The following is a 16,149-nucleotide window of genomic DNA, read 5'->3' as shown; positions in this document are numbered from 1 at the left end:
CAGGCCCCACATTGGATGTAGAGATTGGTTAAAAATAAAATCTTAAAAATAAAGAAAAGAAACTCATTTATCATGCTCTTTCAAACTCTTCGTCAGATAACCCCAACACCTCTGTGATCTCATGCCGACAGGCCCTGATTGTCTGCAATTGCGATTCCATTCAGTTTGAGGTCTTACCTTTTTCTAGCATGACGAGTCATTTTCTACAGAAACCTGGGCACGTTGGCTGTTATGTTATAAGGGTCTGGATCTTACTTAAATCTTCTGTTTCAACTGGTTTCCTGTGACAGCAGGGGTGGGTTGAGAGTGGAGGTGGTAACACACCCCTGCCAAGTGCAGGTGTAAATCCAGAATCCCCACTTGGCCTCCCTCCACTGACACCTGAGGAAGGGTTGCCCTGTCCACGGTGAGTGGTGGCACTTCCGGCAAGCCTCTGCGGGCGAGGCGGGGGGGTGGGGGGCTGCAGTCCTTCTTCGGGGCCTCCTCGGGCCCCACCCCTGCAGGCAGGATGGAAGTCAGTCAGCCTTCTGTCCACCTTCAGAGCCTTCCTGTGATTGTCATGTGTGTAGACGTCAGAGCCCTGCACACAGAACGCTCATCATCTACCGTGTTTGATAATTGTCGCTCATAATAATTGTGGATTTATCCAGAAGCTGCAAAGATGGTGCAGGATCCCCACACACCCTTCACCCAGCCCCCTGCTCTGAGCCTTCACCACAACCAGCACCCAGCCATCAAAACGAGAAGTAACATCGGGCGCATTGCTGCCGCCTTGAGTCCAGGCTCTGACTGCACCTTATCCCGTTTTCCACTCATTTCCGTTTTCTGTTCTAAGATACCACATTGGATTTGGTTACCAATTTGGGGATGAATGACTGAGTGAATGAGGCAGGCCTTGACCTAAATAGCCACAAGAATGGGTGAGGGTAGCCGCCTTTGAGAGCTGTTCGGAAGGGAGATGGTTGGGCACGGTGAGGAGGGGTGGAGAGGGAGGGGAGTGTGGGACTGTCTCCAAGGTGGGGAAGGGGGTGTCTTTGATTCTGGAGAGTGGGAGGGAAGCTGGTGAGTCTCTGGGGACAGGATGGGACGGTGATGAACCAGCTCGTTGGTGGAGGTGGGACCCGGCCCCCTGGAGAGCGGGGTGGCCGTGGGGGTGGCTATCGGGCCGTCTGAGGACCAAGATGGGCCGGTGAGGCCCAGGAGGGGTGGGAAGGCCGGTGGCCGCCGCGGGGAGCTAGGTGGCAGATCTGGGCCTGGGTGGCCTGCCTGAGTCCTGTACCTCCAGTACCAGCTCTTCCGCAACTACTCAGCCTGGCGCGGGGGCGGGGACCCGGGGAGCCCCTTGGTGACTGGGGGGGCAAGCACAGGTGGGCCGTGCAGTCGCCCCTGGTCTCTCATGGCCTCACCCCTGCGAAATGGAATGTGCTCCATGGAAGGCAGGCCGGCGTCCTGGGGAACCATCTGTGCCGCGGCGCCCCCGCTGGCCTGGGGGCTCAGGGCGCTGGCGCTGTGTGGACCACTGAGGTGGTTTCCAGCGGCTTCTGCCCGTTCGTACTCATAGACCGGCTTTCTTGCCAGTACTTGGTGACACTCAACCTCGGTTTTCCTTTTTCTCCATTTGAAGGACAAAAGGTTACCTCACTGAATGTTTTAATTTGCCTTTACTGGTTTGATGAGGCAAAATGCCTTCCCTATGGCTGAACCTTCTCTGCCTCCCCTTCTGAAAATTACGTGGCGTTTTGTTGGGATTTTTAAAATTTTTAATTAATTAACTTATTTCTCAATATTTGTCTTATTTTTCGGGAGAGAGAGCACAAACGGGAGGGGCAGAGAGGAGACATAGAATCTGAAGCAGCTCCAGGCCCTGAGCTGTCAGCACAGAGCCCGATGCAGGGCTCGAACTCACAGACCACGAGATCATGACCTGAGCTGAAGTCAGACGCTTAACCAACTGAGCCACCCAGGCGCCCCTGTTGGGTTTTGGGTTTTTTGTTGTTGTTGTTGTTGTTGTTTTTAGTGTGGGTAGGGACAGATTTTCCTCTGGGTTGGTTTCCTCTCGTGGATTCACAGGAAATTTCTAAAATATAAATATGAACATAAAAATACATAAATATTGGGGCGCCTGGGTGGCTTAGTCGGTTAAGTTTCTGACTTTCGCTTTGGTCATTATCTCTCGGTTCGTGGGTTCGAGCCCCGCGTCGGGCTCTGTGCTGACTGCCAGCTCAGAGCCTGGAGCCTGTTTCAGTCTGTGACTCCCTCTCTCTCTGACCCTCCCCTGCTCACGCTTTCTCTCTCTCCTAGAAATAAATAAAACATTAAAAAAAAAATTTAAAAAAAAACGTAAATATGAAATATGCTGGACATGAATCTTTTGTCAGTCATATAAATGGCAATTCTCTTCTTTGTGACTTATTTTTTTCCTTTTTTGTGGTGTTATTTTGAAAGTTCTTAATTTTAATGGAAATGACTTTATCAGTCTTAAAGGTTTGCGCCTCTGTGTCTGGCAGATCCGTCTCCTTCCCCGAGCCCTGTAGGCCAGCCTTCCACTCGGCCCGGCCCCGCCCCACCATCCGTGTCCCCAGGGGTCTGCAGGCAGCTTCACGAGGCGGGAGCCCATTCCTCGTGTGCCCTTGAGCCGGCTCCTGCTCCGGGATTATTTGAACTTCACGGTATTTCCTGGTCATAGATTCTTTCACCATGTTCTCGACAGCTGTTTTCACTCTTCTTGCCCTTTATCCTTCCAGAAATATATTTTAGATCCAATGTAAGTTTAAAAAAAAAAGAAAGAAAGAAAAGACAGGTTGGAATTTTTATGGCGATTGTCTCAAATCTGTCTCGGTTTGGTGAGAATTGGGCCTCGCCTCTGCCCGTGAGCGAGCCGGGATCTGGCGCTCATACAGGCCGCTCCCGTGACGCCTTTCCTGAGGGTCTTCTGTGTCTTCGTTCCATTTATTCCTCTCACTTTTATTATTTTTGCAAATAACAAATTAAAAGCTTTTATTTTTTGAACATTCATGGGTATATAGACCTGGAATTCTTTATACTGATTTTGTTTCTAAGAACTCTGCTGAACTATGTTAGTAATTGTTATAATTCATCCGTAGATTCTTTTGGGTTTTTCTACAGAAATGTATCTTCTGTGAATAATGGCCATTTCTTCCCTCCTTTGAGTTCAAGTGTGTTTTCTTTCATTTTCTTGCCTCTACTCTGGCTTTGACCTCGGTACAACGTACTAGTGATAGGAGTGGGCTTTCTCCCTTTACCTGTGATGAGTGGTGCTTTCTGGAACATTCTTTCAAGAAACTCTTTATGTTAAGCTAAGGGAGGTCCATTTGATCAATAATCTGTTAAACTTTGAGTTCATGCTGAATTTATTAAACACTTTTTGTAGCCGTTGAGGTGATCGTATCGCACACATTTAATCTGTTAATGTGCGAATTTCTGCTTGTTGATTTTCTAGTGTTAAACTAACCTTGCATCCCTGAGCCACACTAGACTCAGTCCTGGTCTCTTCCTGTCCAGATGCACAGCAGGGCTCCGTTTGTTTCTAATTTGTGTAGGACCTTTGAACCCTCCAGCATGAGTGAACACGGCCTTGGTGTTCGTTTGTGATCTCATCCGGTCAGGGGTCCCGGGCCCGTCACTGGGTTGAGGAGTCCCCTCCTGTCCCTGTTCTGTGGGCCCGTTCCCGCGGGGCTGGGAAATAGACTGAATATTGGTAGAACTTCCAGTAAACCCTGGGCTGGAACTTGCTCTGTTTTTTAACTACTGATTCACGTGCCTTTACGGCTATAGGAGTATTTGTTCACGTTTTATTTTTCTTCTGGACGGTTTTTCTGGAATTTGTCAGTTTCACCTGCGTCTTCAAGTTCATTGGTGTACCGTTTGTTCGTGATGCTCCGTCGTCGTGTTCTGCCCGTCTGCAGGGCCAGCAGCTGCCCCGTCCGTCCGTCCTGGTGTGCTCTGCGTCGGCCCCTCACCTCCCGGCTCGTCTTACCGGACAAATGTATTCACATCTTCAAGGAACCAACTCCTGGCTCTCGGTTTTGGCTGTTCTTTTGTCATTTCTTTTCTTTCTGTTCTTACCTTTTGTTCCTTCCCTCTGCTGGGTTTGGGTTGCTCTGCCCGTCCCCACGCCCCCCTGTGGAGCGGGAGCCTGTCTGCTGACCAAGCCGGCAGGCCCGCCCGTGACTTTGCTCTCAGCGCAGAAGCTACTACCCCCGATGTGCAGCTCAGGACTGGCGCTCAGTACAAACTGTTATCTCATTGCCCTCATTTCTTGTTTGACCCATGGAGTATTTAGTAGCGTCTTTCTTAATTTCCGGGCCTCTGGGGGTTTTCTGGGGCTCCTGCTCGGTTGTTTGACTTTGCTCCTGCATCCGTGGGGACGAAGTCGTCAGGCCTGTGACATTGGAGACTCAGTGTTTGGCCAGTGTGTTTCTGAGTCGATTTCCTTCTGTCGTTTCACTTTCTTGACAGCCTTTGGGTGATTTGATAACATTCTTCACCTTCGACCCTCGCCATGTGCTTGTCCAGGGAGGAGGCCAGTTCAGAGCAGCGCCATCCAGTAGGAAGGTGGCCACACGTGAGCCATAGTGAGGTTCCGAGTTCTCTTGCAGCCACGTTAGAAGACTAAAACCAGAGCAGGTGAAGTGAATTGTAGTTAACCTGGCCTGTCACACCTTTTACCGTGCAGTCGGTGTGGCCTTCCATTCGTCCTTGTCTGCCGAGCCCGCGGCATCACCGCGGCTCGTGGGCGCCACACGGGACAGCGCAGTCCCCGCTGGCCGCCTCCTGACGTGCACCCGGCATCCAGGGGTTGTGGGAGGGCCAGCCGCAGCGGGCCGGCTCTTGTCGGTGCCAGACTCCCTCTGCCCTCCGCCCTCTCTCCCCGGCGGCCCCAGTGCCCTGTGCTCTTCTGCTGTTTGAGCGGAGCCCATGGCAGCAGGGCCCCTGCCTTCCAGGACCCCGTGTCGCTGCTCAGGCCCGGTGCTGAGGGGCTCCGGCGCCACGGGGACGGCATGAGCACGCGTCAGCCTTCTCTCCGGGGCAGGGGCTGGCCGGGACAGGGCACCGTGGGTGCTTGGGGACCTGCTGCCCAGATGCCCTGCCGTGCCAGCGCCCAAGCACGAGTGCGAGGGGCTTCTAGTCCGTTGGTGGCAGCTGGCGGGCAGATGTGGGGCCTGGATGGGGCCAGTGAACTGTGCTCAGAGAACGGGCCTGCGCTACGCAGAGTCCTCACAGGCTCGTTGTCCTGGGGGCTGGGGATGGGCTCCCAGGAGGGGGTTTCGGGGCTGTTGCCACATACTTCTAAGTGGCTCAGCCAGCAACCCCCACCCCTGCATTGGGGTGCTTGAAACCCGGCTCTGGGCCGATTGGCGGGGCCGCTGTGGTGGTTGCTGTCAGGACGGTGTCTCTCCCGCTGGCTGGTCCGACACCAGGGCACTTGCTACACCCCCCCCACCCGCCCCGGACCATGCCCGCTAAGCCAGCTGCAGGGGTGGGTGTAAAGTCGGGCTGTCACCCCTGCAGCTCCCACCCCTGGAGGCAGGCGGGCCCTGGACAGGGGCTCCCCCGCTCCCTGTGGGCCTGGTGGGTGGAGCTGCAGCCACGTGCTGCGCAGAGCACCTGCTGGATGGCGCGTCCCAAGTGGGGTATAATTAGCTGCCGTGACAGGTGCTGTGGATCGGGTGTGCGGCTGCCCTCGGCCGACCTGGGCACCCCTGGGCTTGGAGCCTAAGCCCCATGCAGTGAGGCCCTCCACGCATTGAGCCTCCGCCCACGTCCTTGTCTTCTGCCAGGAGGGTGGGCTGCGGTCTGGAGAGGAGATTCGTGCCAGGCTAGGGGACCCCCGGGCCAGCCTGGTCCCTGCCGTCAGTCCAGGCCCAGCACCCAGCTGGTACCCTGGCCCTTCCAATCACTCAGGGGGCTCGGGTGGGTGGGAGCGCAGGTGGCTGGGGCCTGGGGGTCTCAGCCTTCCAACAGGAAACCTTTGGCCCTCAGTTCCCTGGGGGGCAGAGCAGGCAGGGCCACCCCACATGGGGCAGAGGCCTTGAGCCACCCACCTAGCGGCTCCCTTCCCCCCGCAGTGCAAGAAGAAGCACACGCTGCTGTGTCCTGACTTCTCGCGCAGGGGCGCCTGCCCCCGGGGCGCCCAGTGCCAGCTGCTGCACCGCTGCCGGAAGCGCCTTGGCCGGCGGGCGGCCTCAGCCCCAGCCCCGGAGCCCAGCAGTGTGCCACCCAGGAGCAAGCCCTCCTCCAGCCACGGAGCCAGGTGACGGGGCCAGCGGGCGCTATGCATGTAAGCCCGGGGAGGGGGGGTTCCGGCAGCAGCCCCTCCTGCGTGGGGAGACCACCCTCATAGGTAACCTCTACACCCCTTCCCAGCTCTTAGGGCTTTAGACCCAAAGCCTCAGTTCAAAGTTGAGGATCAGGTGACCTCCAGAGGTGCCCCACCCTACACCCCACACCCCCAGGCTGGGCAGAGCCAAGGACATCCCTCTGTGGGACTGCCCAGGCCCTGCCCGTGGGGGAAGGTAGGGGCTTCTCAGATACCCACTCCCACTCCCTGGGAAAGGGAGGGTTCCGGGTGATGCTCGCAGCTGGGCCCCCACCTTGTGCTCACCTGGCCTGTGGCAAGGGAGGGCAGGGTCAGTGCAGAGCTCACCCCAGCTGCCTCAGGCCAGAGGCCCCATGTCGTCACCAGCCTATCCTCTGAGGCCGAGGGCTAGCCTCGGATCTGGATGGCGATGCCCGGTGGCTGCTGGGACAGGTGCCACACAGCTGGTCGGCTAGCGCCCTCTGGACCCCACCCCGCCGGGAAGCCACCCACCTTCACACTTCTGCTCCCTTTCCTTTCCCGCAGGAAGTCCTCTGCCGCCCAGCGCCCCACCAGACAGACGCCCAGCTCCCCCTCCTCCGTGGCTGCAGGCTCGGCCTCCCCTCCCTCCTCCCCAAGGGTGTTAGCTACAGCCTCAGGCTCTCCCCTATCAGCAAAGCCTCCCTCCCCCTCCTCCCCCTCCTCCCCTCTTTCTTCCTCCTCCCCCCTCTCCCCCACCCCCTTCTCTTCCTCCCCCACCCCTTCCTCCCCCGCCCTGTCCTTGGACCAGGAGGAGCTGTGTGTCCAGGAAGAGGCTGGCTCTGCAGCGACGGGCTCCGGCAGCCTCTCCAAGCTGCCTTCCTTCATCTCCCTGCAGTCCTCGCCGAGCCCAGGAGGCCAGCCCAGGGCCCGGACCCCCAGGAACCCCCCAGCGAAGGACTCAGGTAGGCAGCTGGGCCCCTTAAAGCCCAGCCCAGCACGGCCAGGGGCTCATTTGCAGCGCTCCCCTCAGCCCCGCTGAGACGGGGGCCAGGTGGGGCCCGGATGGTTCGTGAGCGCCTCGCTGGCAGGTGCGCGCCTCGGGCCCTCGGGGACAGAGCTGGCCGAGGTGTGAGTGCAGCAGCGGCCGCCCGCATGGGCCACCCCAGCCGAGGGCTGATTTAATTAGAAAGCACCCATTTCTGTTAATTTGTTCTGGAAGATCACTGCACACTCCTGGAGAGAACAGATGTTCCCTCTCCCCCGATGAACATTTGGGGCTTGGTAAATGGCTCCACTCAGCCTTGTTTAGGAGAGAAAAGAGGATTTTATGGCTGCAAACGACCCTTTCTGTAAACATTTTACAGCTCTCCGCGCGTTTGAGTGACGATAAACCCCACGCAGCTCGGCGGGCTGCAAATTTGCGACCATACGGCTATCATTTTATTGTCATATTTCACGGTCGTAACGTTAATGGAAGATGCTTGCTGCAGCCTTCTCTAACAGCTCCGCTGAGCACGCCCAAACGCCTCCCTCCGAGGGGCCAGGACCGCTGGTGCCTGCTTACAGGCCCCGCTTCAGGGCCGCGGAGCCGTGGCCGGGCTCCACCTGTCCACCGGGGCCCAGGGCAGCAGCTACTCGCCTCGGGGTGGGCCGCCCTGGGCTGGGGACGGAGCACACGGCGGCCCTGAGGCAGCCAAGCCCGGTGCTGGTGGAGGCCAGCAGGGTGCGCAAGGCCCGGGAGAGGCCGCAGAGACCTCCCCTGGCTTCGGAGGCCGCATCAGCCTTCATTTCCTGCTCAAGCCTCCCCAACCCTGGCCGGGGCCGGAGCTGGAGGGGCCGGCGGAGGGCTGGCTGTGGGGCAGGAGGCCGGCTGCACCTACTCAGGCAGTCACCCAGGACGGTGAGGCCTGCGGGCAGGGACCAGTGAGGTGTGCAGTCTGGAGCCCGGAAGTGGGGGGCCCAGGAGGAGAGGTGGGCTCCCAGGGGCACTTAGATGGTGCCATGCCCACGGGCAGCCACATGGAGGCGCCCGTGGGCCACAGGGACGCCAGCCTGAGCCGAGGCCGGAGCACTCCTAGCCGAGGACCGACGCTGACTTCCAGTGAGTGCCAGGCACACGGGGCAGGGACGCCCGTGGACGTGACTTTCTGTCCCCAGGCCCCTGCTGTGCTGGAGGAAGACCTGTCTCCCCACCAGACGGCAGCCTCTCCCTCCCTGGCCCTCCTGTCCCCAGGCCCTGTCACCGCACCCACCGGGACCCAGGTCCCCCCACCCCCACTCAGCCAACTGCTCACACACGTGACTTTTGAGGTTGAAGGCACAGTGCAGCCACCACACATGCATGTGGCAGCCGTGCAGACCGCAGTGGCTCCCGCCTGTGGCCAGGCCTGCATGCTGCTAGGCTGCTGGACCCCAGGGCAGGCACGGGCAGCCTGATCAGAGCCACTTTAACCAAGTTGTTCGCAGCCCCACCCCCACCCTGCAGGCTGGGGGTGGGGCTTGATGGAGTCACCCCCATTTTGACCCAGAAGCTTTGGTGGGAAGGACCTTCCCCCCCCCCCCGCCCCGGCAGGGGGGAGGATGCTCCTGGCACCTGACCTTTGCCCTTCTTGGAACAGGGAAAACTCTACACATCAAACCCCGGCTGTGAGGGCCCAGGGGGCCAGCCCGCGCCTACCTCAGCCCCCTGTTCCTGGAGAGGAAGGAGGCTCCACCTGCCAACGCCTCAGAGGAGGGACCACCTGCCATCAAGCCCCACCCTGGGGCCCTGGGGTCACTGCTCTGCCCGCCTGGCCCTCAGCCTTCTGTGACCAGTGTGCACCCAGGGGCGCACCTTCTCTCCCAAGCCAGGCCCTGCCCCGCCTCACCAGCCCCTCTGCACCCACCTTCCCACCCCTGGCTCCTCAGCCTCGCGCCCAGGGTGTGCCCCGAACCCCAGCGCAGGGGGGAGCCAGGCAGGGCGCACCGCAGGGCCTGTGCCCACTGTGGGGGCCGCAGCCGCACAGCTCACCCCCGGGCCTCTCCCCCACCCCCGACCCCCAGGCCTCCCTGGGAGGGGACTGTGTTCAGCAATAAAGGTTCTGTCCTGTGTCTGCCCGTTCTGGCTGCTGTCACAGCACCACTCGGCCTTGCCGCCCACCAGCTCGGATGGGCACGCGCTGCCCGCAGACCAGAGGTGCTCCCTGCGCGCAGATCTGGGGCTGGGGTTCTGAGGGACTGGCCGCAGACTCCTGGCGGCTACCGGGTGGTGGGCAGGAAGGCTGTCCCTCCTCCCTGCCTCCCTGAAATGGCTCAGAGGGTCGGGGACAGCCTCTCTCCTGCGGCCAAGCCAGTGTGATCTGTGGTGAGGAGAGGCCCGGGAGGGAGCCCTGGGGACGTACGTGTTGGATGCAACAGGCTGGGGCCGGAGTCCCCCAAACCCTTCCGGTGTCCTTCCGGCTCCTCCTGGGGGTCTCAGGGCAGCGGCAGAGCCAAGGCAGGGGCTGGAGGGCAGGCCTGGCTTGTCTACACCTCCCTCGCCGGAAGTGTCTGGGCTTCTGGGGGGACTCGGGGACGCCTGGCCGGGGCTTGTAGCCTCAGTTCAAGGACCTGGGATAGAGTCTGGTCTGACCAGCATCGAGGGCACAGAGCCGTTGGGGGTGTTTCCCTGGGCTCCTCCCCCGTCACCCCCGGCCTGGCCGCCTCGCTCGCCCCTCTGTCAGCCGCTGCCCCGGTGGCCTCCGCTCGTGCCTCGGCCTGGAGCTGGGTCTGCTGCACGAGGCTTGCTGCCCACCCCCCCTGGGTTGGGGGGTTGCAGGGGGAGCCGCACCGTCCAGCTCACGAGGGCCGCCAGCACTGGCACCGCTCAGGCTTCTGCCCACACCGCGTCCCCGGGGGGGCCCACTGGCCAAAGCAGTTCCCTTGGCCCAGCCAGGCCTGCACAGGCAGACGCTCCGCCCCAGCGAGGCCATGGTGAGGACCCGGGGTGGGGGGGCCTGCTCTCCGCTGGGCCCCGTCTGTGAGGGGTGGCATCTCCGTGCCGGCCCCAAAGGCGGTGAGGACCAGGGCTGGCTCTGGGCAGGGCGACTGGTTAGTCAGGTGGTATAAGAGTTTGACATCCCCAGGACCCCGTGCCGACGTCCCTGGGACCCCACGTGATGTCCCCGGGGCTCCTGGGCTCCGCAGCAGCCGATTTGGCAGGACGGTGGACTGCAGGGTTACAGCGGGCCAGAAGGAAAGGGACTCCCCACCAGCGAGCAGCAGAGTCCCCACTGGGGGCCGGCCCTCCGCCCCAGCCACACCCTTTGGGGTCCATCGTGTCAGCCTCGGGGCAGGCCCTCGCCAGGGCCCCTGGATGACACAGTGGGGCCCGCAGAGCCCGGGCTCCGCCCTGACGCTGGGGAGACCGCAGAACTGGGGGCCACGGCGGGGAGGCCGGCGCTAGTGAGGCACAGCCCGGCCGCCTCGGCCTCCTGCCCCTCCTCCCTCGGGCTCCCCCTCAGCACCCTCTGTGACCTCCCCACGAGGTTGAACTTTTGAGGAGGGGAGGGGCTTGGGGAGAAATTCCTCCTCTCCCAGACAGACGGACAGACACAGAGTTGTTGGTGCAGCCCCGATCTGAGCTGTGGCCACCTCAGACCCTCGCCTCCTCCCTGCCGCCCTGCACTTCCCTTCACAGGGCGACACAGGTCCCCCAGCTGCAGAGCGAGTAGCGGCGTGTGCTCCCCCCGCCCGCTGGGCAGCCCCACGTGGAGCCACAGCCCCAACACTGCCCGGTGGTAAAGCAAGTGTGGGCGTGGCTCCTACCCAGGCCCCACTGCCCCACTGTGCAGCCCACCACCCAGAAGCAGCTGGTCTGACAGCCAGGCACCAGTGCAGAAGGGCCGGGGACCCCAGGAAGCAGGGGATGGCTGGCCAGTGGCTGCCCTGTCCTGGGCCGGGCCCAGCCCCCCCCACACCCCCTGTCACCCACTTGGGGGCCTTGTAAGTTCAGGCTCTGCCTGGTCAGCACCCGTGCTCCTGTGCTGGCGAGGGGGCCGTTCCTCGGAGCTGCGTGCCCCCTGGTCACTCGGGACTACAGGCCAGCGAAGCCCTTTGGGGATGAAGATGCTGGTCACCTCCCACCACCGCCCACACCAAGCCAGACAAAGCAAGGTGCCAGCTGAGGGCACAGCACAGACTTCTGTACTCCTGGGAGGGGCTGCCCCCCCTCCTGGACCCCAACATCCCTGCCCCGGGGCCTCTCAGGGACTGCCCTGGTGCCCCAGGGCACGTGCCCTCGCGGATATTGGCCTCACGAGGGCAGCCTGCCCCCTGGCCCTGTGCCCCTCATGCTGGCTGCCCTGCTGCTTGCTGGCGTCTGGGGTAGGGATGACTCGGGGATCCCTGGGGTCCTGTGGCCAGCAGTAGCACGGGCTGGCGGGGGGCAGGGGGGAGACACTTCACTGACTCTCTGACCTGGAGGTGATGGGCTGGGCCCTGGAGAGGTGGGCTTTGGAAGAGACCTCAGAGCCATGGGCCACGTCTAAGCTCTAGGCTGGGGCAGGTCTCTGGGCATCTGTCTGGAGTCTTTAGTCTCGGTGCAGTGATGTACCTAAAGTGCGGGCAACGCAGAAGAGGCGTAGACTGGGGCAGGGTGGGCCTGGCCTCACCCGGGAACTGGGGGAGCTGACTGGGAGAGGGCCCCTGGTTGGGTGGGCGCCCCAGCCTGGAGCCCCTCCCCAGGGAGGCACCTGCCACAATGCTGAGTGTGCCCCCCGCCCCCGCAGTGGTGCCTGGCACACAGCAGGCTCCTCACTTTAAGTACAAATGAGTCCCCTAAGTGGGCAGGACACCGACCCTGCCATCACTGAGCCCTGGAAGAAAACGGGGTGGATGAGACCCTGTCCAGGGTTGAGCAGTGGGGGCGAGACAAAAATGACCCGCCTGGCTGGCACTTTGTGCAGGATCCAGAGCCCCGTGCGGCCCAGGAGGCATAAGACAGGCAAGGGTGGAAGGGCGGCTTCCTGCCGGCAGCTGAGGGGCACGAGGAGGGCCGCCAGGTGACCGCACCCCCACGGCTCTGCTCCGGCTCCCTGCTGACCTCACACCTGCTCCCGCCTGGCCGGGCCCGGCCCCTCCCCCTGGGGGACAGGACAGGGACATGCTTCTGCCCCCAGAACCCAGCTGACTTGCCCCCCACCCCCATGCTGTCTCCCAGGGCTCTGCAGGAACAGCTTTGGGGACAGGGGAGCCCAGGTTGTCCACCAGCCCCCGGGGCAGCGAGAAGCTGGGGCCTCGGCCCCTCAGGCTCCAGGGAATGGCCTTGCCGGCAACCGACCGAGCTGCACGGAAGGACCTGCCCGAGCCCCGCGGGACCCGGAGCACAGACACAGGAAACGTGGGCTAAGCGGCTAGACGGAGTGATCTGTTCCCGGCAGCAGGAGACGCTGGCACGCTGTGGTTCAGCACTAGGTGTTACCCCGTGGCTGATTTCCCGCCCTCCGCCCAGGAGGACCCCGGAACGACAGTGTTCTCTGCACAGCCTGTCAGACGGTCCTGTGTCTGCCCCTCCCCTCGGATGTGGGCAGGCCGCTGCCCCACCTCCACCAGCCGTGCAGTGTGGGGCTCGGCACCGCTGGCTCGCCCCACCCCCCGCTCTCTCGGACCCTTGGGGAACCAGCCTCCATGCTTTGAGGAAGCCCAGCCGGCCGAGGCCACCCTGTCCTGCCAGGCGTGAGCCCAGAGATGCTATTGATGGCTCTGGGCAGCAGCTGTCACCCCTGCTGTCCTGTGCTCCCAGCCACCAGCCTGCAGGGACCAGCCCTCTCACGCCTGGGACAAACCCGGGCAACGCAGGGCCCTTGAATGTGGTGAAAAGCTGCCTATGTCATCACCCTTCGGTGGGCTCATTTTCAACCAGAGATCTCTGGGCCACCTTCCCGATGGAAGATGCCCCCAGGGCAATACAGCCCGAACGCAGAGTTGCAGGGTAACGTTTATTTATTTAAAAAAAAATTTGTTTATGTTTTATTTATTTCTGAGAGAGAGAGAGAGAGACAGCGTGAGCAGGGGAGGGTCAGAGAGAGAGGGAGACACAGACTCTGAAACAGGCTCCATGCTGTGAGCTAGTTGTCAGCACAGAGCCCGATGTGGGGCTCGAACCCATGAACTGTGAGATCATGAACTGAGCCGAAGTCAGACACTTAACCGACTGAGCCACCCAGGCGCCCCATGGGTAACATTTATTTTAAGTTTATGTATTTCTTTTGCGAGAAAGAGAGAACATGGGAGGGGCAGAGAGAGAGAGACAGAACCCTAAGAGCCTGACACAGGGCTTGATCCCATAAACCAGGAGATCATGACCTGAGCTGAAATGAAGAGTCAGGCGCCCCTGGGGTGCTTTTAATGACGACCCACAGGGCTCCTGCGGGAGTGCATTGCCTCAAGCACTGATGGTTTGGTGGGTGTGAGGCCCCCGGAGGGCATGGAGGCTTCGCACGCGCAGGGGAAGAGCCTTTGCAGGAACCACACGGCGGTGGCGTCTCCTCTCCCGGCTACAGACAGGCAGCTCAAGTTGCCTGGAAGACGGCGCTGCGCTGGTGGGTCACCCACCGAGGCTGCGGGCGTGCAGCGCGCCCATCTGCTTTTTCTGTGACAGGTGGGAGGGTGGGCCTGGGTCCTCAGGGACTGGCTCCCAGCCCGGGCTGCGTTGCCTCCTGGTACTGAGGAGGGGGGAGGAGGGAGGAGCAAGCTTGGGAACTGCTACCTGAGCAGCAGAGGACAGCACCTTCCCTGGGCTGAGGAGCCCATCACACCCTTGGTGCACGCTCGGCACCTGCAGGCGTGAGCCCTTCCCAGCCTCTGTGCAAGTCCCCACCCGGCCCGACTGCCACTAACCAGCGGGCAGAGCGCTCTGCTGAGGCCGCACGGAGGTCAGGGGGCAGACAGCGAAGGCCTAAGAGCCTCAGGAGCAGGCAAGAGCGGGGGGCACAACTGTTCCCAAGGCCTTACAGAAAGCTAGTCTAAGCCCAAGGCCAAGTCCAAGGCTGGGGAGCTTGCCCGGTGCCCAAGCCAGTCAGGGACATAGGTGCCCTGCTTGGCCCCAGACGCCCCTCCCCCAGGGCGGTGAGTGAATGGCTGGGGGCAGGAATGACCGAGAGCCGCGCCTCGTGAAGGGGCCTGGTCTGTGCTCAAGGGCCCAGCATCGTTAAACATCATATTTAGGGGCTGGATGTGGGGAAAACTGTCCCCACTTAGCTTGACTTGGTGGCTGAGCGTGGGCCTCCTCTGAACACCGGGGGGGGGGCTTTAAAGGGAGCCCCAAACCCTGCAATGCATCTGGCAACCCATGTAGCCGGGAGCCCAAGCACCCAGCCACTGGCTGAGCCGGCCCTGCAGTGACGGAAGGCCCTCTCCCTCTGCCTGCCCCGCAGAGCCCCCCGCACCCTGCCTGCAGGACTGGGGGCAGGAGGAAGCGGTGAGCCGTTCCCTTCGGGCACAGTGGGGATCCGCCACCCCATGGCATCTTAGGAAGTGGGGTTCCACTCTCAACTGTATGAATTTTTGTTACTATAAAATAATACACATTTATGCCCGTTAACAACCTAAAAAGCAAGCTGCCCTGGTGACTTCCTGCCCAGGTCCTTCCCGAATTTTTCTACGCATAGATGGCTATATTTAAGATTGAATTTGTTAACTGTAAAAGCCCTATAACAGCAGTATAGCAGTTTGGGGGTGGAGGGGACGGACCGCGCTCGGTCACTCCGCAGCACAGTGCGTGTGCAAGCACCTCCCCCTGCTCTGGGGCGCGCAAGCCGCACAGCCTGGGGCAGCCAGACGCACCTGCGCTGCGGGCCGCGTCCCCGGGCGGCGCCCCGCCCCCGCCGCGCCCTCCCCACCTGCGCCCGGCGCCCTCGGAGCCGCGCGTCCCGCGGTGCAGCCGCTGGACATGCCAGCAACTTTGTTGACTAAATTCCTGAACCCGCCCGAACCGCGGGGCTAAAAATAGCCGGCACTCCCCTCGCCGCGCCCGGCCCGGCCGCGGAGTGGCACCGCTGTCGCAGGCCCGAAGGTCCAGGCGCCGCCACGCTATCGGGGCTTCGGGGTCCGGGCCCGCGGGGCGGCGGGGAGCCCGGGGCACCGAGGAGTCCCGTCTGCTCCCCGAGACGCTCCGGCCTCCCCGTCGCGGGCGCGAGGCCCTGGAGGCCGCAGCCCGGGTCCCGCGCCGCCCGCGCTCCGCGTTCTCCGCACCCCTCTGCCCCGCGGCCTCTGCGTGTGCAGTGTCCCCCGGCGGCCACCAGAGGGCCCTGCCCCCTCCTCTCGCCGGCGGCCCGTCAGCACCCCTTCCCACAGCTGTTCCCCGCAGGAGATTGACAGCTGGGCTCCGGGTTGCCATGGGGATAGGCAAATAAGGGCGGCGGGTCTGGGGCTCCGATTGGCCTGGGGGCTCACGCCCCTCCCAGGGAGGCGGGACCGGACGCCCTGCTCTATAAAGGGGAGCGCGCGGCGCGGCGCTCGGCCGTGGAGGCGGGGCCGGTCGTACGCGGGCGGATCGCGGGGAGCCGGAGCAGCGCGAGGCGGCGGCCGCACCGCCACCCGCCCGGCCACCCGCCCGGCCGCCGACGCGAGGACGGAGAGCGCGGCCGGCCTGCGCCACCCCGCCCCGGGGTGCGGCCGGGGCCGCCCGAGAGCCCTGACCCGCGGCGTCCCCAGCGGCCGCCCCTAACTTGGCCGCGCGAAACTTTTCCCCGCGCGCCTGGGCGCCGCCCCCGCCGAGACCCGCCGTCCGTGGGAGTGAAGGGGGGGGGAGAGGCCCGCGGCTCCCCCCCCACCCCCGGCCCCACGTCGGGGCGCGGCCGGGCGCGGCGACGGGGCCGGGGCGCCGGGCG

At 62.5% G+C, this 16,149-nt stretch overlaps 1 protein-coding gene across 1 annotated transcript in view; it reads left to right on the top strand.

Annotated features, from left to right (window-relative positions):
* The window catches only part of ZC3H3 (zinc finger CCCH-type containing 3), an 87,672-nt gene extending 78,278 nt beyond the window's left edge, over nucleotides 1-9,394 (top strand). The window contains exons 10-12 of the mRNA XM_039254121.1: nucleotides 6,090-6,274; nucleotides 6,866-7,263; nucleotides 8,920-9,394. Coding sequence (XP_039110052.1) covers nucleotides 6,090-6,274; nucleotides 6,866-7,263; nucleotides 8,920-8,951 — 615 coding nt within the window. The 3' untranslated portion in view covers nucleotides 8,952-9,394. The remainder of the gene's footprint in view (nucleotides 1-6,089; nucleotides 6,275-6,865; nucleotides 7,264-8,919) is intronic.
* The last annotated feature ends 6,755 nt before the right edge of the window (nucleotides 9,395-16,149 follow it).

The sequence above is a fragment of the Hyaena hyaena genome, unplaced genomic scaffold (genome assembly GCF_003009895.1).
Source record: "Hyaena hyaena isolate Hyena2069 unplaced genomic scaffold, ASM300989v1 scaffold_474, whole genome shotgun sequence".
NCBI classification, from domain to species: Eukaryota; Metazoa; Chordata; class Mammalia; order Carnivora; family Hyaenidae; genus Hyaena; species Hyaena hyaena.
This window is presented reverse-complemented; position numbering and strand designations above follow the sequence as displayed.